Here is a 26,439-nt window from a genome sequence, read left to right as displayed (position 1 = left end):
TTCCACAAAGGCTTGGTGCATTCTATACCAGAGGATCCAACAATAAGAGTGTGTGTGTGCAGCAATCCAAATACTTGTGTAAGGAGTGTTGAGTACATGTACATACTGATTATGCAAAAATGTAAGCAACTTTTCAAACAGTCCATGCCTACAAACCTCTGGGCAAAAGCACATAGTTAACTTAATACATGTGTGAAATTCATACATTTGTTCTTATGAAAATTACATACATTTGAAAAAATCTTGCACTATTTGTGTTTCTTACACCATGTAAAACTTTTACCAGTTGGAGTTTCTAAAACTTTTCTAAAATGTTGAATTATTATTATACAAAAATCCACTGTGTGCAAAGAGGGATGTATGCATCCTAAAGGAGAAAAGTGATAAAAGACCCTCAGAAACAAACAGTGAGAAATGGGGAGTAATATTAAATGACATATGCACAAATAAAAAAGTGAGGGTCATTAAATAAAATAACACACGTTTCAGTCATGTGGCCATAATCAACGTCAGTTTACACAATGACATGCGCTACAAGCATAAAGCATGAAGCATACATAAACATACAACTACTACACCCACAACCGGTGCTCACTGCTCAATCACAGATCCGAGCGAGTAGGTGACATACAGAGTTACCCACATGAAGTGACATATTGGCATGTTGGAATGTGTGCCCTTGTGGTGTGTGGTGCCAGTGTTTTCTTGTGTCACTATGGTGATGAGAAAAGGTTGTATGGTCAGCTGCCTGCCTGTCAATGTGACTGGAATCAGGTAGCCTTGCATGCAGCTGTCCTATTCATGTGCTTTGAACACGCACACAAACAGACACACACACACACAAACATTGATTTGTCAAGCTAACATCAGAAGTGGAAAAACTGTCTCTGCCCAATGGTCTGATCCTGTGAAGCATGTCAGGGCACACACCCACAAACAGCGATGTGCCAGGAATCTGTGGTGGCGCCCAGAAATAGAACATAATATGGTTGATCTCCAGCCGAGCTCCTGCTCCACTCTGCATGCAGGCCGAGGGTACCTTTAATCAATGGCAGATAGAGGTCTGTCGTTTATGCTGATCTATTTATTTTATTAGGTCATGGCAACGTGACAACCAGGGGTGCATCCCAATGCACTAGTTCCCTACTTCCCAAAAATCTATAAACATTGGCTTGGTGGAAGCATGGGCTATTGAGTTTCCACCACATTTCTTATACCAGTCATTTCCTTGTACCAGTCATGTCCTCCTACCAAGTCAAAAACATACTGCCAGGTGACAGAATCCGGACTAGTGGACCAGATGTCCGAGTGGCAGCCCTTTGAGTATTTAGCACTGCAGCCCACGCGCCTCTGTAGCCTCTCTGTAAATCTCACAAGCCCTTGTTAAGCAATAACATATCAAACAGTGGAGGCTCCTCAGAGGAAGAGGAGGGCCCACCTCCTCAGTGAAAATAAAAATAGTGAAACATTTAAAAAGTTATCCTTTTTAGATAAACTACACTAAATATATTCATGTCACCAATAACCTATTAAAACACACTTCAATGAAGGCCTACAGTAGCCTCAACCACGCTCTGAATGGTATGTAGCACCATGGTTTCCGTCCTCCTCTGGGCACATTGACTTCAATACAAACCCTAGGAGGCTCTTGGTTCTCACCCACTTCTACAGACTGAATCTAGTACTGAAAGCTACAGCTAGCCAGCACTGCAGTGCATAAAATGTGGTGAGTAGTTGACTCAAAGAGAGAGGAAGACAATAGTTGAAAAGTTTTGAACAAATTAATTTCTTCATAAATGAAGGCAAAGAATGAGAGAGAGAGCTAGCTATATTTAGTATTTTTTTCACTTCCACTTACTTAGCTAGCAAATGCAGCTAGCTAGTTTAACCTACTCAAACACCTATGTTACCTAGCCTGCTCGCTATCCAACACTGGAACTCTCCCAAGTCAAGGCCACGGGGCCCGCCAGTGTAACTGCTAAACTGCTTGCTAACTTTATACTGTACTGCATGATTGTAGCGGGCTTACTAACGCGTTAGTTCTAGTAGCAATGTTGACATGACGTTAGCTAATGTGACAATGATTTAGGATGTGTAGAGTTGTTAACGGTTATGATATGAAGGTTTGACTTGGAAACGTTTTTTCTCCTGGTCACAGACAGATGATGTGTTGGGCACTGAAGTCCACAAGCAAAGGGAAAAGCTGAGAGGAGGAGAGCGCGTAGATGCGAGAAAGTATTATTGAATGATCAAAGGGCTCATGCTGTTTGTATATGGCTGCTATGAATGAATGAAAATGAACTGTGTTTGCATGTGATCAGGGACTGTATTCATTCCACCAATTCTGCTGAAAAACTTTTCTTAAACGGAACGAAACAGGGATAGACATACCTGAATTTGTCCAATAGAATCTCTAGTTTGCAACCGTTGGACTAATGATTACACCCTAGATCAGCTAGCTGCAGGAAGTTTGACACATTCAAAACCGCTCTGCACAATGTCTGTCAACTTGATTACTCAGATTTCTCTCGATATGTGCATCTTTATTGTAAACTTTCATTCATAGGCTAGGTTGTAGCAACCTCATGATAGGTTCAGGCTACTACATTTTCCCTATACCTATCAATGTTACATTGAGCTGGGTGAATGGAATATGAAGGACAGTTATCCAATATTCTGCTCATAGAAAAACAAACAGCACAGCCAGTAATATAAAAACATGCAGCATGACATCAATTCAACGTCTAGTCCACGTTGGTTCAACATAATTTAATTGAGATGACGTGGAAACAATGTTGATTCAACCAGTGTGTGCCTAGTGGGATGGCACAGGCAAAGCTGCCTCTTTCAAACGCACTGCCCCTCGTCAATGAGCCACCGGCTCAGATGATGGGGGAGTGTGCTATTATTATTGGTAGTGTAATATGATCATTTTACCCCAGTGGTTTAGTTTTACACATCATTTTATGAACAATGCACACACACCTTGGGTTTGCGTGATTTAATATGCCCATAAAACATACATGATATTTATATTGGTGGTCACTGAACATGTATCACTACCTGGCACAATTCCATTTACCCAGTGAGGAGTTGTATGCCTGCACTGCACCTACTGCGTTCTTTATCCTGTCCGGTGCACTGAGTGGGGCAAATGCAAATGTCAAATACTTTTACAATACACATGGTCTGCTCGATTTAGCTTGCCCCATTAAATGGAACCAATTGAATATTCAGAAAAGTGCCATCTTTGTCCACCTTTTATCTATTATCTATTATTTTAAAGTTGTTTTTATTGTATGTGACCCTACTGATTGCTGCAACCCTGCATCAATGTTTCAACACACACAATCATAATAGGCAAAGGTCAGGATTCAGGAACACTGTTTATTTCACCTACTGGGTCGAGCAGCTAACATCACAGCAAGACCAGACTGCTCCAGGGACAAGATTCAATCCTGTTCTCTCTCTCAGACCTGATAGGTGTGGTGGATTAGGCAAGCTGGAATATAATGACTGTATGAGTCACCATAACCGCACACGCACACACACACACACACACACACACACACACACACACACACACACACACACACACACACACACACACACACACACACACACACACACACACACACAAGCAACACGGGCATGCAGAAACAAATCTGTTGGATGGGATCATTCGTTACAAAGATTCAATGGGCTTTAGCAACAACAAAAAATCTTCTGAGTGCTTGGAATATTTGGTTTTAAAACTGACCATGCAAAACAGGCAAAGATGGCTTTGGTGTCCATACAAGTTTGGGAAAGACAGCTTAGAGAGAAAAAAGTATCAAAATAAAGTAATAACAAAAATAGTAATAATAGCACTGTGGGGAATTGAGAAGGGACTTGTGGAGTAAAATAAGGCCTAATTATTTTTTTGTATTTAACTGAGAAATTAGCAAGTGGTGAAACTTTTGTGTGACACCGATTTTGTTTTCCCTTGACTTTTCCTCTCATTGCACTCGACAGTACAATGCTGGGTGGGTCTTGGGGAAAGATTTCATTCTACATACTGGTGAGTCACCAGTGCACACACAAACTCGCACTCGCTCTATATCTCGCGCACACGCTTTATATATCCACCAAAGCACCGAAACATGCTTTGTAATGTAAACAAATGGTTACTGTCTGTCCATGTGGTGCACACAGTAGGGTTGTCTAACGAAAAGAGTGCCTTTTGTATCTCTTTTATATTTTAAGTAGACATTGTGCACAAACATTCCATTTTAAAAGTCTGTTATATTAAATGAAGTGACAACATGGAAAATTAGACTTCAGCAGTTTGACACCTCCCTTCCTATATCCTGTCACACCCTGATCTGTTTCACCTGTATTGTGCTCGTCTCAACCTCCCACAAGGTTTCTCCTACTTTCCCCATTATCCCCTGTGTTTGTCTGTTGCCAGTTCGTCTTCCATTTCTCGTACCCTATCTCCATTCTATCCTGTTGTGGGGTGACCAGTCCAAATCTCTCCGGGTACTGATTGACTCTGGGGCCAACGAGAGGATGCTACCCTGGTGTCGGAGATGGGAATCCCCACACAACTCCTCTCCATTCCGATGGACATCAGAGCGCTGGAAGGGCACTCTATTGGCAGAGTCACCCACACTACTTTTCCCATTAACCTGAGAGTGTCAGGTAATCACAGTGAGTCTATGCAGTTCCTACTCATTGAATCCCTTCATACACCTATGGTTTTGGTGTTTCCATGGCTACAGAGGCACAATCCTCTGATCGACTGGGCTACTAGTTCTATCATGGGTTGGAGCCCGTTCTGCCACGCGCATTGTCAGAAGTCTGCACCGCCTGCCCCGGGACGTCTTACTGCAGGCTTGGGAGAAGTCTCGGATCTCTCCGCTATTCCTGCGGAGTGCCAGGAACTCCAGGGGGTTTTCAATTAGGCCTGCACTACATCTCTCCCTCCGCATCGACACTACGACTGCGCTATCGACCTTATCCAGGGAACTACATCTCCTCAGGGGCGGCTTTAATCCCTGTCGGGTCTGGAGACCAAGACCATGGACAGGTACCTTGAGGACTCTCTTGCTGCAGGGAGTGTTCGCCCATCAGTCTCCCAGTGTATCAACTACCGGGGCCTTAATGACATCACAGTTAAAAAACGTGACCCTCTACCACTCATCTCCTTTCTAGCCTCTCCAGGGAGCGACGATCTCAAAGTTGGACCTTTGGAACGCCTACCATCTGGTTCGGATAGAGGAAGGAGACGAATGGAAGACAGCTTTTAACACGGCTAGCGGGCACGATGAGTACCTTGTTATGCCATTCGGACTGAACAATGCTCTTGCAGTGTTCCAGGCCCTGGTCAACGATGTGCTACGTGATATGTTGAACTGGTTCGTGTTTGTCTACCTTGACGACATCCTCGTTTTTTCCCGGTCAGCTCAAGAACACTTCGTCCACGTCCGACAGGTCCTTCAGCGGGGGGCTAACTGGATGTTTGTCCCGGACTCCCAGGTCCTGGAATGTGCTCATTCCTCCAGACTTGCCTGCCATCTTGGCTCCAGTCAGACCCTGGCATTTGCACGACAACGTTTTTTGTGGCCCACCATGGTTCCTGAAGTCTCTCCGTTCGTCACCGAATTAGACTCCCCGGCAAGCTCAGGCTGGCCTCCTTCAACCACTCCCTGTTCCTCACTGCCCCTGGTCTCATATATCCCTGGACTTCGTCACTGGTCTCCCTCCCTCAGATGGCAACACCACTATCCTTACGGTAGTGGATAGGTTTTCCAAAGCCGCCCATTTCATTCCCCTTCCCAAGTTACCCTCAGCCAAGGAGACAGCTCAGCTCATGATGCAGCACATCATCTGAATCCATGGACTTCCGGTGGACATGGTTTTGATCACAGTCCTCAGTTCTCGTCCCGGTTCTGGAAGGCGTCCTGCACTCTCATTATCCTACCAACGGGACATTAAGATCTGTAACATCTTATGTTTCACCAAGTCGTGGCTGAACGAAGACACGGAAAATATAGAGCTGGAGGGATTTTCAATGCACCGGCACAACAGAGAAGCTACTGAGAAGTCTGGTAAGACGAGGGGTGGGGGTGTGTGTCTTTTTGTCAATAACAGCTTGTGCGCGATGTCTAATATTAAAGAAGTCTCGAAGTATTGCTCGCCTGAGGTAGAATACCTTATGATAAGCTGTAGACCACACTGCCTACCAAGAGAGCTCTCATCTATATTATTCGTAGCCGTCTATTTACCCCCAAAGAACGATGAAGGCACTAAGACCACAGTCAACCAACTCTATAAGGCCATAAGCAAACAAGAAAATGCTCACCCAGAAGCGGCGCTCCTAGTGGCCAGGGACTTTAAAGGGGTAAAACTTAAATCATTGTTACAAAAATGTGCAACCAGAGGGAAAAAAGATTCTGGACCACCAACTTTACTCTACACACAGAGATGCATACAAAGCTCTCCCCCACCCTACATTTGGCAAATCTGACCATTATTCTATCTTCCTGATTCCTGCTTACAAGCAAAAACTAAAGCAGAAAGTACCAATGACTCGCTCAATACGGAAGTAGTCAGATGCCGCGGATGCTACGCTACTGGACTGTTTTGCTAGCACAGACTGGAATATGTTCTGGGATTCATCCAATGTCATTGAGGAGTATACCATCTCAGTCATCGGCTTCATCAATAAGTGCATCGACAACATCGTCCCTACAGTGACCATACGTACATATCCCAACCAGAAGCCATGGATTACAGGCAACATCAGCATCGAGCTTAAAGGATAGAGCTGCCGGTTTCAAGGAGCTGGACACTAATCCAGACGCCTCTAAGAAATCCCGCTATGCCCTCAGACGAACTATCAAACATCAAAGCGTCAATACAGGATTAAGATTGAATCCTACTACACCGGCTCCAATGCTCGTTGGATGTGGCAGGGTTTGAAAACGATTAAGGAATCAAAGGGAAACCCAGACGCGAGCTGCCCAATCACGTGAGCCTACCAGATGAGCTAAATGCCTTTCATGCTCGCTTCGAGGCAAGCAACACTGAAACATGCACGAGAGCACCAGCTGTTCTGGATGACTGAGATAACGCTCTCGGTAGCCGATGTGAGCTAGACCTTTAAAAGGTCAACATTCACAAAGCCACGGGGCCAGATGGATTACCAGGACGTGTACTCAAAGCATGCGTGGACCAACTGGTGTCTTCACTGATATTTTTAACCTCTTACTGACTGAGTCTGTAATACCTATATGTTTCAAGCAGACAACCATAGTCCCTGTGCCCAAGCAAGCGAAGGTAACCTGCCTAAGTAATTACCGTCCTGTGGCACTCACGTCAGTAGCCATGAAGTGCTTTGAAAGGCTCGTCATGGCTCACATCAACAGCATCCTCCCGGATACCCTAGACCCACTCCAATTTGCATACCGCCCCAACAGATCCACAGATGACGCAATCTCAATCGCACTCTACACTGCCCTTTCCCACCTGGACAAAAGGAACACATATGAGAATGCTGTTCTTTGACTACAGCTCAGCGTTCAACACCATAGTGCCCACGAAGCTCATCACAAAGCTAAGGGCCCTAGGACTAAACACCTCACTCTGCAACTGGATCCTGGACTTCCTGTTGGACCGCCCCCAGGTTGCAAGGGTAGGCAACAACAACACGTCAGCCAAGCTGATCCTCAACACAGGGGCCCCTCAGGGGTGTATACTTAGTCCCATCCTGTACCCCCTGTTAACCCACAACTGTGTGGCCAAACACAACTCCAACACCATCATTAAGTTTGCTGACGACACAACAGTGGTAGGCCTGATCACCGACAATGATGAGACAGCCTATAGGGAGGAGGTCAGAGACCTGGCAGTGTGGTGCCAGGACAACAACCTCTCCCTCAATGTGAGCAAGACAAAGGAGCTGATCGTGGACTTCAGGAAAAGGCGGGTCGAACAGGCCCCTATTAACATCAACGGGGCTGTAGTGGAGCGGGTTGAGAGTCAAGTTCCTTGGTGTCCACATCACCAACGATCTATCATGGTCCTTACAAACCAGACAGTCATGAAGAGGGCACGACAAAATCTTTTTACCCTCAGGAGACTGAAAAGAATTGGCATGGTTCCCCAGATCCTCAAAAGGTTCTACAGCTATATAATAGGTGGTGTCAGAGGAAAGCCCATAAAATTGTCAGAGAGTCCAGTCACCCAAGTCATACACTGTTTTCTCTGCTACCGCAAGGCAAGCAATACTGGAGCGCCAAGTCTAGGACCAAAAGGCTCCTTAACAGCTTCTACCCCCAAGCCATAAGACTGCGGAGCAATTAATCAAATAGCCACCAGACTATTACATTGACCCCCCCATTTGTTTTGTACACTGCTGCTACTTGTTGTTTATTATCTATGCATAGTCACTTCACCCCTACCTACAAGTACAAATTATCTCAACTTGTACCCCCGCACATGAACTCAGTACTGGTACACCCTGTATATAGCCTAGTTATTGTCATGTTATTGTGTTACTTTTTATTATTTTTTACTTTAGTTTATTTGGTAAATATTTTCTTAACTCTTCTTGAACTGCACTGTTGGTTAAAGGCTTGTAAGTAAACATTTCACTTTAAGGTCTACACTTATTGTTTTCGGGGCGTTTGACAAAGTTGGATTTGATTTTTGATTAAACCTCTGTCTCACAGCCCTTTGTTTCCTGTTTCCATATTTTTTTTAAAATAAACATTGAACATTAATAGTCAAATCATAGTGTAAAAGCAGGTGAGCTGGCTTTACTCTTTTTAGCCATTTTCTGTTGTTTTGTGGCTGAAGAACAGCGCAAAACACCAGTCTCAACGTCAACAGTGAAGAGGCGACTCCGGGATGCTGGCCTTCAAGGCAGAGGTCCTCTGTCCAGTATCGGTGTCCTTTTGCCAATCTTAATCTTTTATTTTTTTGACATATGGCTTTTTCTTTGCAACTCTACCTAGAAGGCCAGCATCCCAGAGTCGCCTCTCCACTGTTGACGTTGAGACTGGCGTTTTGCGGGTACTATTTAATGAAACTGCCAGTTGAGGACATGTGAGGCGTCTGTTTCTCAAACTTGACACTCTGATGTACTTATTCTCTTGCTCAGTTGTGCATCGGGGCCTCCCACTCCTCTTTCTATTCAGGTTAGAGACATTTTGCGCTGTTCTGTGAAGGGAGTAGTACACAGCATTGTAAAAGATCTTCAGTTTCTTAGCAGTTTCTCGCATGGAATAGCCTTCATTTCTTAGAACAAGAATAGACTGACGAGTTTCAGAAGACAGTTCTTTGTTTCTGGCCATTTTGAGCCTGTAATCGAACCCACAAATGCTGATGCTCCAGATATTAAACTAGTCGAAAGAAGGCCAGTTTTATTGCTTCTTTAATCAGGACAACAGTTTTCAGCTGTGCTAACATAATTGCAAAAGTGTTTTCTAATGATCAATTAGCCTTTCAAAATTATAAACTTAGATTAGCTAATACAACGTGTCATTGGAACACAGGAGTGATGGTTGCTGATAAATGGGCCTCTGTATGCCTATTTAGATATTCCATTAAAAAAATATGCTGTTTCCAGCAATAGTCATTTACAACATTAACAATGTCTACACTGTATTTTTGATCAATGATGTTATTTTAATGAACATTTGTTTTCTCTTTTTTTTCTCAAAAACAAGGACATTTCTAAGTGACCCCAAACTTCTGAACGGTAGTGTATATCTAACGGTAATTGTGTGCTTTCAAAATGAACAACGCAAAGGTACACGCTTGTCCCGCTGCGTCATCCATTATTTCCAAGGTAATGTACAGAACCTCGGTGTTTATCCCTTGCCTAATAGGCACTTACTATAATATTTTTATTTATTTAATGAGATGGGAAAATGTTTTTTATTTATTAAATTGCACATGTTCTCTTTATGACATAATGTTAAAATTAGGTCACTATGTTACACTACTCAAAAGGCACTTCATTGGTCGAACGACCCAGTAAAGCATGTGTCCAGAGCAGCAAAGACTTCCAATGACAATTTGGAAGAGCCTAAATAGTTTCCACGTGCAGCTCGGACACTGACAGTCTAATAAATTCCATTCCGACTGACACTCGGAAATCCATGCTGGATGACACGAGGGACTGATGTAGTACGCCTGCCACGGCTCAAAATACTCCCCAGCACACACATGCTTCCCCATCTCACCTTGAACATAATCCCCGTTTGCAGACTTTGTGTTTGCAGTGCATACTTTGTTTATCACAGTAGCCTAAATAGTACATTCAATTAAAAAAGGGCAAATTGCAGTTGCTTCATCCAAGTTTGGACTTCTGAATAAATCAAATGTACCCATTGATCCTTCAAGTCTATAATTCATAAATGCCTCATGAGTTTAGTTTAACTGTCATACCCCATCAGAACCCAATATATAAACTTATTTCATTCCAACGTTTGTAAACAAACACTATATAGCCTCAAAACATGGTTAAAACTATAATGTTGATTTCATGAATGGTCAGTCCTTATATATCCATAGCTCTGTCTATGAATTTGAGAGTGGTTACATTTCTCCAGCCCTATCCTCAGATTTAAAAAAAAACAGAACCTGGGGTATGGATCACGTTTTGTTATTGTTTCAACTGCTGATTGCCGATTTAAATACAGCAAAGAAAATGGAAACATTTCTAAAAACATGCAGCATATTTTACAGAAGCTAGATGACCTAATGCTGTAATTAGAAGTGATGGAGAGGCCTACACATAAATATCACCTGTATTTCAGACATCCCCGATTATACACACTTATTCAAAGCATTACTAAAAGTTGTACAACTTTTCCCAATTTGCCATGTGGCCAATAAAATTTAAACAAAAATTCCATTACTTACAAAAGATCGAAGAAAGCACTTCTGTAGTCTCTTGAAGGTCAGAAGAAAAGAATACACGATATGGAAAGTGAGCTGGAAGACAGGTTGAACGTTGAGCAGTGCTCTGCTGTCATTACCAGAACAGGGCAGGCCGACTGCAAACCAACTGTGGTTTCTTTGTATGCGGTCTGGAGGAAGTTAATTCATTTCAGTGGGAGGCAATCCGCACCGCTGCGACTCATCTGCCAGACGGGGCTGCGATGCGTGCAGTGTGTCTCATGTTTAGGATTTTTCCAATTTGTGCCTTGCTTTGCCATGCGGTCTCAGAAACGGATGTACACTGAGTATACAAACATTAGGAACACCTTCCTAATATTGCGTTCTCGTCGTCGTCCACCCTCCCCCATGACATGAAAAGAGTAGGTGTTCTTAATGTTTGTTATAGTCAGTGTATAACACGGAAGATAGTTGAACGCTTCACATTTGCACTGTGTGTTTATGGGACAGCAACACACTTTTGACAGCTCAATAGATTTACTTGAAAAGCACAAGATCAAAGTTGGAGTTTATAATGCTGTGCAATTAAGTTTTTGATGTATTGTATGTCATTGCTATTACTCATTTTATTCATAATACAGTTGTGGGCCTGTTATTATTAGTAGGTCTATTATACTTTTTACCAGTGGTGCCTCTGCCTATATGGAGACTACAGCCTCCGCTGCCAGGGTCTCAACTTACTATTAACAGTTTAAAAAAGTAGAATACAGTAGTGCACTTTTGAAAATTGGTAGGGCATCAGCAGTTTCCAATGACAGTCACTCCAAAAATTGTTGATGAAGGTAGTCTAGCCAGCTATCTAAACCTTGTAGTAATCATCAAATTACCATGCGGGCATGTAAAGCATGTGCCCAGAGGCCCTGACATACACGGGGCACCCATACATTTTTTTAGTCACTCTAACTCAGATATCATATGAACATGGCAAAATGTGTACAATTGCAGGAAATTAGCTTTAATCTGCAAAAGTGTTCCTCCACCTCATGGCAAAATGTGTAGAATTCACCTTTGAAACTGCACATGTTCATTAACACTGCAAAGAAAATGCTGCCAAGAGGAGGAAGCAATAAAATACCAAATCTTGGCTAGAGGTGGCACTGCTTTAAAAATATAGATTTTTTAAATATTGATTATCATTATTAAGGCAGCACAAGTGGCTAGCAAATAATTAATACAACCTGGCTTGCTAGACTTCATCATAACTCATGCAACACCTTTCAGTGGCTATTTTTTTTTTGCATTCAGATCACGGTATACATCATAACTTGTGGCAAAAATAGCGAGGTGCCCAGAAACAGCCAAAATAAAGCTCTCCTCCATGTTTCGTGATTCTGATTGCGGTAATGAGGGCATGGATTGCGACAATTGCATAAAAATGACCATGTACCAATGTGATTCCGCAGTAGTGCGTACAGGATGACAAGTGCACCAAGAATGTGTAGCTGCTAACTTTGTCTGAAAGATGCATGAAAATCCTGATGACCTGTCCATCTTAATAATTTATTTGTACTGCTATCCCCAATTTCTTTGCCTTTATTTTTTTTTAAAGAAAATAAAAAAGATTTGGGGCGGCAGGGTAGCCTAGTGGTTAGAGCGTTGCACTCGTAACCGGAAGGTTGCAAGTTCAAATCCGAGCTGACAAGGTACAAATCTGTCGTTCTGCCCCTGAACAGGCAGTTAACCCACTGTTCCTAGGCCTTCATTGAAAATAAGAATTTGTTCTTGCCAAGGTTAAAAAAAAAGCATAGTTTTTTGTAAAAAAAAATGTGTCAAACCTTTGAAATTGTGCAAATTGTGATGCATTGTGATTATTATTATTATTCAAAATCCAAACTGGGATATAGACCTTTAAAGGTGAGAAATACATTTTAAAGGGGAACGGAAACGTTTTAGAAAGTTAAGCTAAACAAAGAGATGTATTCAATCCACTAATACTAGTGTCCTCAAAGGGGGGGCTGAACTCACTGATTTTGCCAGGCTTTTTGGGATGCTTATTTAGAAGTTCTAGTGGCCATGACTGAAGCCAAACTTGAATTGTCATGGTGGTGTGGTTTGATGTGGGTGTTTCTTGGATGTGTCACCACCAAGACACACCCATCTGTCAGAACCTTGCCCGCAGCTGTTCCTCCCCACTCAATCACAACAAACAAACCTCCTGCAGGTTGAGTTCAATAACTACTGTACTAGATGTATGGTGAGATGTTGGAGGAAACTTTGAATCGGTCAGTAGTAGGGTGGCAAAGGGATGGAAACTTTTTGCTAAATTTCCAGAACTTTTCCAGGTATCTTCCATGGGAAGTTAAGCCTGGGAGGTTTGGGAATTTTGCTTAAATTAAGCAAAAAAGTTAGCTTATAAACTCTTGGGGCTAGGGGGCAGAATTTTCACTTTTGGATAAATAGCGTGCCCAATTTCAACTTCCTGCTACTCATGCCAAGAATATAAGATATGCATATTATTCATAGATTTGGATAGAAAGGAAAAAGTTAGCTTATAACAGGGAACATTTTTTGTGGGATAGACATAAGGCAATTCTAGGTCTTGTGGCATACAGTTGAAGTCGGAAGCTTACATACACTTAGTTTGGAGTCATTAAAACTCGTTTTTCAACCACTCCACAAATTTCTTGTTAACAAACTATAGTTTTGGCAAGTCGGATAGGACATCTACTTTGTGTATGACGTACGTATTTTTCCAACAATTGCTTACAGACAGATTGTTTCACTTATAATTCACGTATCACAATTCCAGTGGGTGAGAAGTGTACATACACTAAGTTGACTGTGCCTTTATTTTCTGGAATTTTCCAAGTTGTTTAATGTCATGGCTTTAGAAGCTTCTGAAAGGCTAATTGACATAATTTGAGTCAATTGGAGGTGTACCTGTGGTGTACCTCAGAAAACAAATTGTAGACCTCCACAAGTCTGGTTCATTCTTGGGAGCAATTTCCAAACATCTGAAGGTACCACGTTGATCTGTACAAAAAATAGCACGTAAGTATAAACACCATGGGACCACGCAGCTGTCATAGAGCTCATGAAGGAGACGCATTCTGTCTCCTAGAGATGAAGGTAATTTGGTGCGAAAAGTGCAAATCAATTACAGAACAGCAAAGGACCCTGTGAAGATGCTGGAGGAAACAGGTACAAAAGTATCTATATCCACAGTAAAAACGAGTCCTATATCAGCATAACCTGAAAGACCGTTCAGGAATGAAGAAGCCACTGATCCAAAACCGCCATAAAAAGCCAGACCACGGTTTGCAACTGCACATGGGGACAAAGATCGTACATATTTTGGAGAAATGTCCTCTGGTCTGATAAATAAAACTAACTTTTTGGCCATAATGATCGTCGTTATGTTTGGAGGAAAAAGGGGGAGGCTTGCAAGCCAAAGAACACCATCCCAACCGTGAAGCACAGTGGTGGCAGCATCATGTTGTGGGAGTGCTTTGTTGCAGGATGGACTGGTGCACTTCACAAAATACATGGCATCATGAGGATGGAAAATTATGTGGATATATTGAAGCAACATCTCAAGACATCAGTCAGGAAGTTGACACTTGGTTGCAAATTGGTCTTCCAAATGGTCAATGACCCCAAGCATACTTCCAAAGTTGTGGCAAAAGGGCTTAAGGACAACAAAGTCAAGGTATTGGAGTGGCCAGCACAAAGCCCTGACCTCAATCCTATAGAAAATTTGTGGGTAGAACTGAAAAAGCGTGTGCGAGCAAGGAGGCCTACAAACCTGACTCAGTTACACCAGCTCTGTCAGGAGGAATGGGCCAAAATTCACCCAACTTATTGTGGGAAGCTTGTGGAAGGCTACCCGAACCGTTTGACCCAAGTTAAACAATTTAAAGGCAATTCTAACAAAAACTAATTGAGTGTATGTAGACTTCTGACCCACTGGGAACGTGATGCAAGAAATAAAAGCTGAAATAAATCACTCTACTATTATTCTGACATTTCACATTCTTAAAATAAAGTGGTGAGCCTAACTGACCTAAGATTAGGATATAATGTCAGGGATTGTGAAAAACGGAGGTAAAATGTATTTGGCTAAGGTGTATGTAAACCTCCGACTTCAATTGTATATTGGTTAAACTATCCCCAATTCAATGGAATTGCAACCCTCTCTGCATGCACAGTGCACTCTTCCATCACATGTCCAGCTGATTCTCAAGATCTTGCACACTAATGAGATGATATTGAGCCCACACTACTACACTGTCTGAGCAAAGGACTACATGCTTTCTGGTAAGTTTTGATTAAAATACTGGGTGTGGTGAATATATTTTTTACGACATGCATGATTTTTTGTTAACTAGTAAATAGTAGCCTACAGCAAAGTGTGTTTACATAGTTTCTAACTTGTTAACAATTTCTGCTAGTTAGTTTTTGCTACCATGTGGGTTTTAGCTTGCTTGAGCCTGCTAACGGAGGAGTGTTAATTCACCTGTTTCCATACATGTTTAATTTTAAAACATTTATCTTACAAAGGAGTTGTTTAATCTAACTGATAACTATTTATCTGTACATGGAATTGTATTTGTTTTTTTACACATTTCTTTCTAATCTTCACAGGAAAATGCCACGGGCACGATCTGATGTGTGGAGACATTTCACTGCAGCTAATGTAGAAGGAAAAGCTGTGTACATTTGTAAATACTGTGCCAAATCATATGTTGGACCACAGAAGGTATTTGCACTTGCAACGTTTGCGCTGGGAGTCGGGAAGCAAGTTCAATGCATCATTTAATAAACAAATGAACAAACAAGAAACACGAACAACGCACAGACAGAAAACTGAAACAGAAACAATGACACCTGGGGAAGGAGTGACATATATAGGGCAGGTAATCAAGGAGGTGATGGAGTCCAGGTGATTGTCATAATTCGCTGATGCGCGTAACGATGGTGACAGGTGTGCACCATAACGAGCAGCCTGGTGACCTAGAGGCCGAAGAGGGAGCACACGTGACAGCACTGGTGACAGACAATGCTGCGAACATTAAGGCTGCTTGGTCTAAAGTGGAGGGGTCCTACCCTCACATCACACCCATTGGCTGTGCTGCTCATGCATTGAGTCCGCTTCTCAAGGACATCATGGCACTGAAAATAATGGATACACTCTACAAGAGAGCCAAGGAAATGGTTAGGTATGTGAAGGGTCATCAAGTTATAGCAGCAATCTACCTCACCAAGCGTGAGAAGAATAAGCTGAAGCCACATTGAAGCTGCACAGCAACACCCGTTGGGGTGGTGTTGTCATCTTCCGGGACTCTAACCCGGAAGCTTACAAGAAATCCTGCTATGCCCTACGACGAACCATCAAACAGGCAAAGCGTCAATACAGGGCTAAGACAATCATACGACACTGGCTCCGACGCTCGTCTTATGTGGCAGGGCTTGCAAACTATTACAGACTACAAAGGGAAGCACAGCTGCAAACTGCCCAGTGACACGAGCCTACCAGACAAGCTAAATCACTTCTATGCTCGCTTCGAAGCAAGCAACATTGAGGCATGTATGAGAGCATCAGCTGTTCCGGACGACTGTGTGATCACGCTCTCCATAGCCAACGTGAGTAAGACCTTTAAACAGGTCAACATACACAAGGCTGTGGGGCCAGACGGATTACCAGGACGTGTGCTCCGGGCATGTGCTGACCAACTGGCAGGTTGGGATTGAGATTGAGGCTACCCAGTACAAGTGGTTCACTATACTCCTCCTCCAGAGTCCAACTTGCTTGAAGGTCCTTGATTTAGCCAGGGCTTCTATTTTATTTCAATCCCCTAATAAGATGACATGACATTGGGAAAATGTACAAATAACACATTGTACAAAACTGGAGAATATCAAAACAATTACTAAAATGTGAAGACAACATTACCAACTAACTACACACCTTTAGCAACATGCCATGTATTGTAGAATCAGACAATGAACAAAAAAATATAAAGACAAAATATAAAGTGTTGGTACCATGTTTCATGAGCTGAAATAAAAGATCCCAGAAATGTTCCATACACACTTATTTCTCTCCAATTTTGGGTGCATATTTGTTTACATCTCTGTTAGTGAGCTTTTCTCCTTTGCAAAGATAATCCATGGCAAATAAAGAAGCTGATTAAAGAGCATGATCATTACACAGGTGCATCTTGTCCTGGGGAAAATAAAGGCCACTCTAAAATGTTAGGTTTTGTCACACAACACAATGCCACAGATGTCTCAAGTTTTGAGGGAGCGTGTCATTCGCAAGCTGACTGCAGGAATGTCTACTGGAGCTGTTGCCAGATAATTTAATGTTCATTTCTCTACCATAAGCCACCTCCAACTTCTTTTTAGAGAATTTTGCAGTATGTCCAACCGGCCTCACAACCGCAGACCACGTGTATCCACGCCAGCCCAGGCCCTCCACATCCAGTTTCTTCACCTGCGGGATCATCTGAGACCAGCCACCCAGACTTTGGCTGGAACTGTGGGTTTGCACAACTGAATAATTTCTGCACAAACTGTCAGAAACCATCTCATCTGCGTGCTCATCGTCCTCAACAGGGTCTTCATCTGCAGTTCACTGGGCAAATGTTCATGTTCGACATAGATGAAGATTTAAATCATTTCTTTCAATTGACTGATTTCCTTATGAACTGTAACTCAGTAAAATCTTTGAAATTGGTGAATGTTGCATTTATATTTTTGGGGGGTGGGGGGGTTGCTGAGGAGTATTTCTGTCTGTGATAAAGCCCTTTTGTGGAGAAAATCCCACTTAAACAAAATCTTGCACAATTGGCTGGGCGTCGTCCGGGTTTGGCCAGGGTAGGCTGTCATTGTAAATAAGAATTGTCTTAACTGACTTGCCTAGTTAAATAAAGGTTAAATAAAAAATAATAATGATTGGCTGGGTCAATCAAAAACTTTGAAATTGTTGTATGTCGCGTTTATATTTTTGTGAAGTATAGAATGTCAGGCATCTCTTCCCTCAGGAACTTTTGGATGGACAGGTTACGATCTCTAACGATGCTGTGAATCTTGACACCCGCCTCCTCCAAGGCAGAGGAGGAGGACGCAACACCCACAGTGACAGTGAATCTCGAAAAACTGCAAAGGTAATAAATGCTTTGGTGCTCACTGGCCTGTTAAAGGCTGCATTCAGCTGTCTTGCACAGGGAACACTGCAGGTTCTATTCACAGGGCTGTCCCCACACCTTCCAACACAGAGTGTTTAACCTGCTCTTTTACCAGCCTGGGTTGGTTCACCCATCAGACAACCTGGTGACCTCCTGCTCCCTGGAACTCATCATGTTGGCCGTGTGAAGGACCCCTATTCAACATAGCGCACTGCAGCCCCGAGCTCAAGCAGCCCTTCAGCCTACGTCTCCCAGACGCTTACAGACACGTGCCACCGTGCACGACAAAGTTTCACCATGTTGATTAGATATCCAAATACTTTTGGATTGACACTGCAATAAAATGGATTAAGTAGAACCAATGTTCTTGAAAGTTTGCTGTGTCTTGGTCTAAATTACAAGGTAGTTATTTCGATTGGAGCCTAAAAAAAGTTAAGGTAGGGTGAATCTCCTCCATGAAGACACATTGAAACGTCTTGACAGGTATGGGACTTGAACCCATGACTTAAACAGACATTGTGTCAGGTAGACTTTGCAACCTGGAACATAATGTAGAGAAATGTGTTTTAAGTTTTGTAGAACTGCATAATTGATAACTGAGAATATACCAAGTCTGGGCAAGGTTCTTGGAGGAAGTGACTGTGAATCTCAAAAAACAGCTTTGGTGCTTACTGGTCTTGCACATTCAACACTGCAGGTTCTATTCCTAGGGGCTTTCCCCCACTGGATTCCAGCTGAAAATATACTTATTCATGTTACCATGTTTTATTGATTACTTTACATGTATAAGTTAGGTATAGGCTGGGGTCAATGAAGGATGCGTAGGAATGTGGCTCATGGAAATGCAAGTTTACATTCTGTCAAACATGTTATTGTTGGATATCAAGCCTTCTAAGGAGAGAGGCATAGGAAACCAATCTGGTTTCAGTCACTGATAAGTTTGGACAGCCGTGGATTTAGGGAGGAGCGAGGAATTCAGCCTGAGGTCAACAGGTGAAGCGAGATGAGTTTTTACTCTGTGTGTCGAGAACCTAACAGTTGCATTGTCGGCAGGATTCACCACCATTTATAGTCGAACTGGAGAGTCCGAATCAGTGAAACAGAAGCTGGCACCAAAAACAAGATAGAGAGAGTCGTAGACTGAATACAAATTGTAGGATACGGACCTAGCCTGAGCTTATTCAGTACTCCCATTGTACTATGACCAGTTGTAGATTTATGGTGAGTCCTGGAAAGTAAGCCTGAGCAGACTGGTCCTGTGGAGGTTAAGTCCTAGGGGGCACACCTGTAAAGGGGGGGGGGGTGAAATCCCACTGTGGTGGCCATGAGGTCATAGAGTGTGTGTGTGTGTTAATGGATAAATTGTAATGCTTGTGTTCTAGTAGGGTAGGTTGTAGAGAAGTAGTCCATGTAGAAGGACAAAGGAATGAAATGCATACGGTGGAGAATAGGAGATATCTGAGAATATCTGTGCTTTCAGATTAAACCTTGTCAGTGAGTGGGGAAAATGGATGGCGATAGAAGTTCTGGAGTAGAGCCTCATCCATGGTTGGAAAAGCGAAAGGATTTTAGAACTGTCAAGCCTGCTCCTGCTCGCCCTCCCTGGCGCCCGAAGGCGCCAGGCTTCCCAGCATTACGCACACCTGCCTTCCCCCGTCATGCTCATCAGCAATTATTGGGACTCAATCACCTGTGTCATTACCTGCCCTATATCTGTCTGTTCCCAAACTTTGTTCCCTGCTTCAGGATTAATGTTCGTATGTCGTTATGTTACCGGGTGCTGACGCTGTTCCTGTCCTGTTTAATGTCTGTGCTATATTAAATGTTGACTCCCCATACCTGCATCTCATCTCCAGCGTTGGTTCTTACAAGAACATTGTTTGGAAGTGATGTGTGTATTAGCAGTAGCAATAAGGAGAGACGTTGGTTTATTTCCTATTGGGGCGGGGAACAGTGACAGATTACGTGGAAATAGGAAGACAACTGTGAATAATTTTGGTAACGTGTGTTGTCAACAACAGTGGAATTTGAGGCATAACACTGGTATAAGACATTAGGTCACCAATATTCTCCAGTAGTAAATTGGCAGACGCTTCAGTATTATTTCTAATACAAGGTGTCAGGTCCCGTGACCAAATTATTAAGTAACCTTTCTCCGGGAAGTGGGTATCACTACCTAAAAAAAAGTTACAATTGGCATGTATTAGAACCATAGATGAGGAAATCTAAAGACCATGGACAGCGTCGGAATAATAACTATTGAAATGGCGACTGGCGGCCCTGATCCACCCTGTAAAGGAGGGCTAGAGGAAGAAAAGTTTAACAAAGCAATAGAGGAGCTGAAAGAGGCGCATGAGCATTACACCAATTTGGCTCGAATATAGGAAAACATTGGCAAATTGGATAAGATTGGTCAGCACTTCCCTGCTGATGGAAAATTTCAATCTAATAAAGAATTCAGAGATGTGTGAGAGCAAGATTGTTATACTTTTATTGCATCAAATGGTTGTTTTAGATTAGAGGGTTCTTATAACTCTATTGTGTTTGTATGAACTGAAAGTGTTCCCCTGGGAGATAACACTGGCAGGAGATTTACGATGTCTTTGGGGATACCGCATTCCAGAGCATGAGTTAATGTTCGTTTTATATGGTACGAGGGAGAGAGGACTCCAGGGCCAGACCCTGGTCTCTACGCAATGAGATACTGTCTGCTGTGAATTATAAGAATCTTTCATACAAATCTTAACCTTGTGACATCTGTCGTTTGTCATATACATCCAGGAGGATGGATGCTATAAAATGCTGTGGCTCAAATCTGCTCATTGGGTTCTCGGTGATCACCTCCAGGGCTGATTACCGACCAGCTCCATTACTGCAGTTTTTAAATAATAAAGTTTGATTGTTTTGAAGAAATGTAAAAGTCTCTACTTTTGATTACAATAATTCCACCACAGATGCTAGTGTGAGTTGACACAAAAACAACAAAAAAAGCTCAATACACACCAGCGTTTTGATGTCAGCCTTCTATCAACAGAAAAACAAAACCTATAGAACCAAAATGAGTTGATGTACCCAGCATCAAAGGGACTTGGTAGGTGAGTACGTGATAGGATGGAAGATGTATTGTGCACTAATCTGGCACTAGCAGATCATTTTAATGAAGATAGGGAAATTATTACCTCCGCTTGGGGGGCAGGATTGAAACCCACCATCAAAATGGCTATTGCAGGGGTGGTGGACCAACACTCCACAGGGAAAGAGTATAAGGGCACAAGGCAAGACCCAGATGCAGGCAGATGGTTTGAGTCTTTGATATTTATTACATCCAAAAGGAGTAGGCAAGAGAATGGTCGTGGACAGGCAAAAGGTCCAAACCAGTTCAGAGTCCAGGCGGTACAGTGTGGCAGGCAGGCTCGAGGTCAGGGCAGGCAGAATGGTCAGGCAGGCGGGTACAGAGTCCAGAAAACAGGCAAGGGTCAAAACCAGGAGGACTAGTAAAAGAGAATAGAAAAGGCAGGCGCACAGGAAAAACACGCTGGTTGACTTGGAACATACAAGACGAACTGGCAGAGAGAGACAGGAAATACAGGGATCTATACACCAGGGATAACAAGCGACACCTGGAGGGGGTCGAGACAATAACGAGGACAGGTGAAACTGATCAGGGTGTGACACAGAGGTAGTTCAAGTCGCATTGAGAGTGGAATCTAATTCCTCTAACCATGCGGTGCGTGTAGTCGCGGTTATCCATACCTCAAGCACCGGTAATAGTTTCAGGAGTAAGGAAAATGAAAGCAAGCAGAGGTAAAACTAACAGCAAAAACTTACCGAACATTGTCGTCAATGTGGCGCTTTTGGCCATTGGGTGAGGGACTGTTCAGTGTTGCCTGAGCCCTCTGTGCCCGCTCATTCCGGGGTAAGCGTGGCTGTGCAGACATTTTCTTTACTGACTAGTGAGCAACATCAAAACACTCCTGAAAGTGGACAGAGTTGGGAGAACGCATAGGGATAATTTGGCCTCTGTGCGGTCATCAAATGGGCTAAATTTAAAACAAATAATGTTCAGTAGAGTAACAGGGACATAATCTAAAGCGATGCAATTACTACCAATGCTGTTTACAATAGGTCCAGTTATTCTTTATGGTAGCTGGGGTAAAACCAATTATGGGTTTGGAAAATCTTTGCTAAGTCACAAGGGATTGGGTTCTAAAAAGGTAAGTTATTGGCACAGCCAAACACTCCTCACAAGCACAGAAAGCCTTGAGAGTTTGAGGGAACATTTCATTGTCTGAAGAGAGAACCTTGAATTGTACACAGCATCTCCTCTCAATCTTGGTTCGTGCAGGTGACTGTGACCACCTCCTCAGACAAATTGGCAGTACGCCCAGAACATTGCTCTGTGAACCAAAAGGAGTATCTCAGTTTCAAGGTCCCAGCTTTGAGATAAGAAACCTCGTAAGGTATCAATTCAGTCACATGCATGAACCAACAATAATAACGAATAATGTAAATCATGCTTTTATGACTTGTTTGTGTAGCAGTATATAAGGACTGAAAGGGAACGCCCTTGTCAGAGTTTTCATTAAACTTGTTTTTTGTGAACCTCTCCGGCCGTGCTCAATGGGTGACATGTCTAGTGACTATGCCAGCCATGGAAGAACTGACATCTTTAGCTCCCAGGAATTGTGTACAGATCCTTGCAACATGGGGCAGTGCATTAGTATGCTGAAACATGGGGTGATGGAAGCAGATGAATGGCATGACAATGGGCCTCAGGATCTCGTCACGGTCTCTCTGTGCATTCAAATTGCCATCGATAAATTGCTATTGTGTTCGTTGTCCGTACTGTATGCCTGCCCATACCATAACCCTACCACCACCACGGGGCACTCTGTTCACAATGTTGACATCAGCAAACCGCTAACCCACACAACGCCATGCACGTGGTCTGCGGTTATGAGGCCGTTCGGACGGATTGTCAAATTCTCTAAAATGACATAGGAGGCAGCTTATGGTGGAGAAATTATCATTAAATGCTCTGGTGGACATTCCTGCATTCAGCATGTAAATTGCATGCTCCCTCAACTTGAGACATCGGATATTTTGTTGTGTGACAAAACTTCACATTGTAGAGTGACCTTTTATTGTCCCCAGCACAAGGTGCGCCTGTGTAATGATCGTGCTGTTTAATCAGATTCTTGATATGCCACACCTGTCAGGTGGATGGATTATCTTGGTGAAGAAGAAATGTTCACTAACAGGGATGTAAACAAATCTGTGCACAATTTGAGGGAAATAAGATTTTTGTGCATATGGAAAATGTATGGGATATTATATTTCAGCACATGGGACTAATACTTTACATTGTTTTCATATTTTCTGGAAAGCAGTGCTGTAACTCTGCCACTTTCCACCGCAGATGGGAAGGGCGACATAGGCGGATGCAGTGGATTGAGTTCAGCCCTTGCAAAAGTGCTATTGCAAGCAAACCATGGGACCACAAAAAAAGGAAACTGACTACACCATTTGTCATGCGGGGAATTGTTTTTATTGTGCACATTTACAGAACAGGATGTGTAAGTACTGCATCCTTAACGCTTACAGAACCCCGACGAGTCAATGAGTCTTCATACAGCAGACAGTCAAACATACTCATCTCAGTATTTACAGAGATTAGGGTAAAGCTCTTTTTCGGCCTTGCCGGGCAAGGTACAAATCTCACCTCACAGAACTGGAAACAAGGTCAGGCAGGGAAAGTAGGGGTAATACAACAAAAGAATACCTTAGTGTTATGTAAATGTCATTCTGCTTGAATGGCCACACCCATCAGATTTGTAAGAGCGTGGGTTTGATCAAGTGCTCAATTAACACTTTCACACACGCCTGAAGTGAAGTGGTGAGGACCCCCCTGATCATGGCTCTATGGTGAGTGAGGCCTGACGTATCTCTCACACACATACACACACACACACATTTGCCCGAAGGAGGGTTCCTTCACTGCACGAAAGCAAACGCATAGGACACTGCATCCCTGTTCATCACATACGCCACTTTCTATCTCAAATCTCAATCTATATTGGCAACGGTTGGACACATCTCTTTGGAGGAGCTGACAAGTTGAGTGAAGCTTTAAAAGTTTTTGTAAAATAAAGTGTGTTTTTGCTGATAACTTCTATGACTAAAGCAGGGCACTTAACGTGACAAATTGTAAATAGTTAAAAAGGGTATGTTATGATAGCATGGCCCTGACGGCGCAAGAAAATTAGGGGATGAGTGCTTCATTCCGTGAGAAGATAAAAAAAATGTTTTATCTTGTTTGGGAAATTTCAATAATCCAATACACTTTACTAAAAAAGAGTGCTTTACCTGGGACTAAAATCCAGGAACATATGTTGAGAAATAGGTTATTTTCCATAAGTTAAAAAAATAAGGCCTTTTTGTTTTGTCATGCGGAAGGGCAGTGTAAAATCCCTAAATAATCCCTATCATTTGAGAAGGGAAAGAAGCTATGATGGAAAAGTAAGTTAGGACAGTTAAAATTCCGGCTTATTTGGAAGCTACTTAGCAAGCGACCTACAGAATTGATATAGGTACTCTTTGTTCATATCGATAGAGGGAAATTCAAAATCCCTGTTATGATTGTACATAACATTCAGAATATCTGGCACACCCTTGTACAGACCTCAAACTGTCACCCCTCTTCACAGCAAACACAAATTCTTGACCTGTTAAACTCATCATACATAACCTTTCAGTCATGTGCACATTCAAATAGTAGGCCTAGTTGGACAAGGCTATCACCTCATATAGCTGGCAGATTGTAACCAAATCCAGCCATGATTTACCATACAGGCTATAAAGCCTTGGCTACAGATGAAACAATTTAGGCATTCAGCTCTTTCTCCCATCATAAACTTGGGATGGGGATAAATAACATTGACTCCCTTGAAGGGGGAGAATCTGAGATTTCCAACAATGCCAGAAATATTACTGTACTCCTAATATTAAGCAAATGGCATTCATATTTTCAATTTAAAAAACTGCACTCGTATTAGTGGGCCACGAGAGCAGCAACACAGTTGAATAGTAGCACACATGGGAAAATCGTTTCTGATCTGATCAAAGCAAAAATAGCCAACATTGTTTCTAGTTTAGGTTAGTTACAATTAAGGTGTCCTGAGCATCAGTTCAAAAGATACACAAGTGACTGAAGTGACCGCCGGGAGCTGTGAGGGAGAGCCGGGCAGATCAGCTCAATCAGACCCTGCAACTGAAAGACGTTAATTTAGCCAATGAGAGGATTGCATTCAATATTCTGCAAAGGCATGCATGCTTATGATTGGACAAAACAGACTAAAGGGAGCTTCATGTCAAATTGAATGTTCATTAGTCACACGTTCATTAGTCACGTTTTTGTCAACTAAAAAGAAAACTAAATGGTTAGTTATTGTTTTTTTCATGGCATCTCGCTATCATCATTAGTTTTCATCAGGAAAAATAGCTTGACTATTATTTTGTCATAGTTATTGACTAAATTAACACTGGTACACATACACCATCCACATGTCACACACACCTATTGTACACATACAAGCACCCTCTCTCTAGTCCTTAAACCCACACACTTTCCAAACACACAAGGCCCTCTAAACTATTCACACACACACAGAAACCATGAAACACACGCACACATTACCCTCTCCAAACACACACACATCATCAAACGTCAGAGGTAAGCACTAGGGGTGAATGTCCTGTCCGCTGTATAACTGAGCGGTGTCCAAAAAAACCCACTACTGGTTAGTGCTTGATTCTCCACTGAGCCTTGTGCACCAGCTTTTCTCTCTCACACACACAGATTTAAATAAAGCTGAAAGGAGATAGTGAGAGAGCAGAGTGGGGTTTGGTCGACCGAAAAGGGGTAGCAGAGGGATCCTCTTTTCTGGGGTCTGTGTGTGTGTGGGTGTGTCAGTGTTGAACACTGTCCAGTGTCCCATAGCCAGGGTTACAGGGAGGAGGGGGAAACTGTGGCAGTAGGGGAGCACCAGGCCTCCCCACTCCCCCAGTCTTCGGCCACGCCTGCCTGTAGTCCAGTTTTTCACCCAAGGAAGAGGCAGAGGGGCTAAGCCAGGGAGCGCTGACGAGGTTTTATCCTGGGGTAGAGCTGCAAGGAAGAGAAAAGGTAGAGAGAGAGCAATAGAGAGACAGAGATTGGTTATACATCAGAGAGAGCCAGTATTGCCAAACACAGTCACAATGGAGTTGAAAACTGGGAGCAACGCATGGGCCCAGGGGTAAGCAGTGAGCAGGCATCATCCCAACAGGTTTGTGTGAGAATGTGTGCGTTTGACAGGCC

At 42.8% G+C, this 26,439-nt stretch overlaps 2 protein-coding genes across 6 annotated transcripts in view; both read right to left on the bottom strand.

The window, feature by feature from the left end:
- Positions 1-11,066, bottom strand: part of LOC112250423 (nesprin-2) — a 245,510-nt gene extending 234,444 nt beyond the window's left edge. Inside the window, exon 1 of the mRNA XM_042322697.1 lies at positions 10,918-11,066. The gene's annotated coding sequence lies outside the window, so the exon portion shown is untranslated. The remainder of the gene's footprint in view (positions 1-10,917) is intronic.
- A 12,543-nt stretch (positions 11,067-23,609) lies between these two features.
- The window catches only part of ppp1r13bb (protein phosphatase 1, regulatory subunit 13Bb), an 81,125-nt gene continuing 78,295 nt past the window's right edge, over positions 23,610-26,439 (bottom strand). For all 5 annotated transcript variants that reach the window (XM_024420543.2, XM_024420544.2, XM_024420545.2 and 2 more), the window contains one exon: positions 23,610-26,247. In XM_024420543.2, coding sequence (XP_024276311.1) covers positions 26,206-26,247 — 42 coding nt within the window. In that variant the 3' untranslated portion in view covers positions 23,610-26,205. The remainder of the gene's footprint in view (positions 26,248-26,439) is intronic.

The sequence above is a fragment of the Oncorhynchus tshawytscha genome, linkage group LG05 (genome assembly GCF_018296145.1).
Source record: "Oncorhynchus tshawytscha isolate Ot180627B linkage group LG05, Otsh_v2.0, whole genome shotgun sequence".
In the NCBI taxonomy this organism is placed as follows: domain Eukaryota; kingdom Metazoa; phylum Chordata; class Actinopteri; order Salmoniformes; family Salmonidae; genus Oncorhynchus; species Oncorhynchus tshawytscha.
Note: the sequence above shows the minus strand (reverse complement) of the source record. Positions and strands in the feature narration are given on the sequence as shown.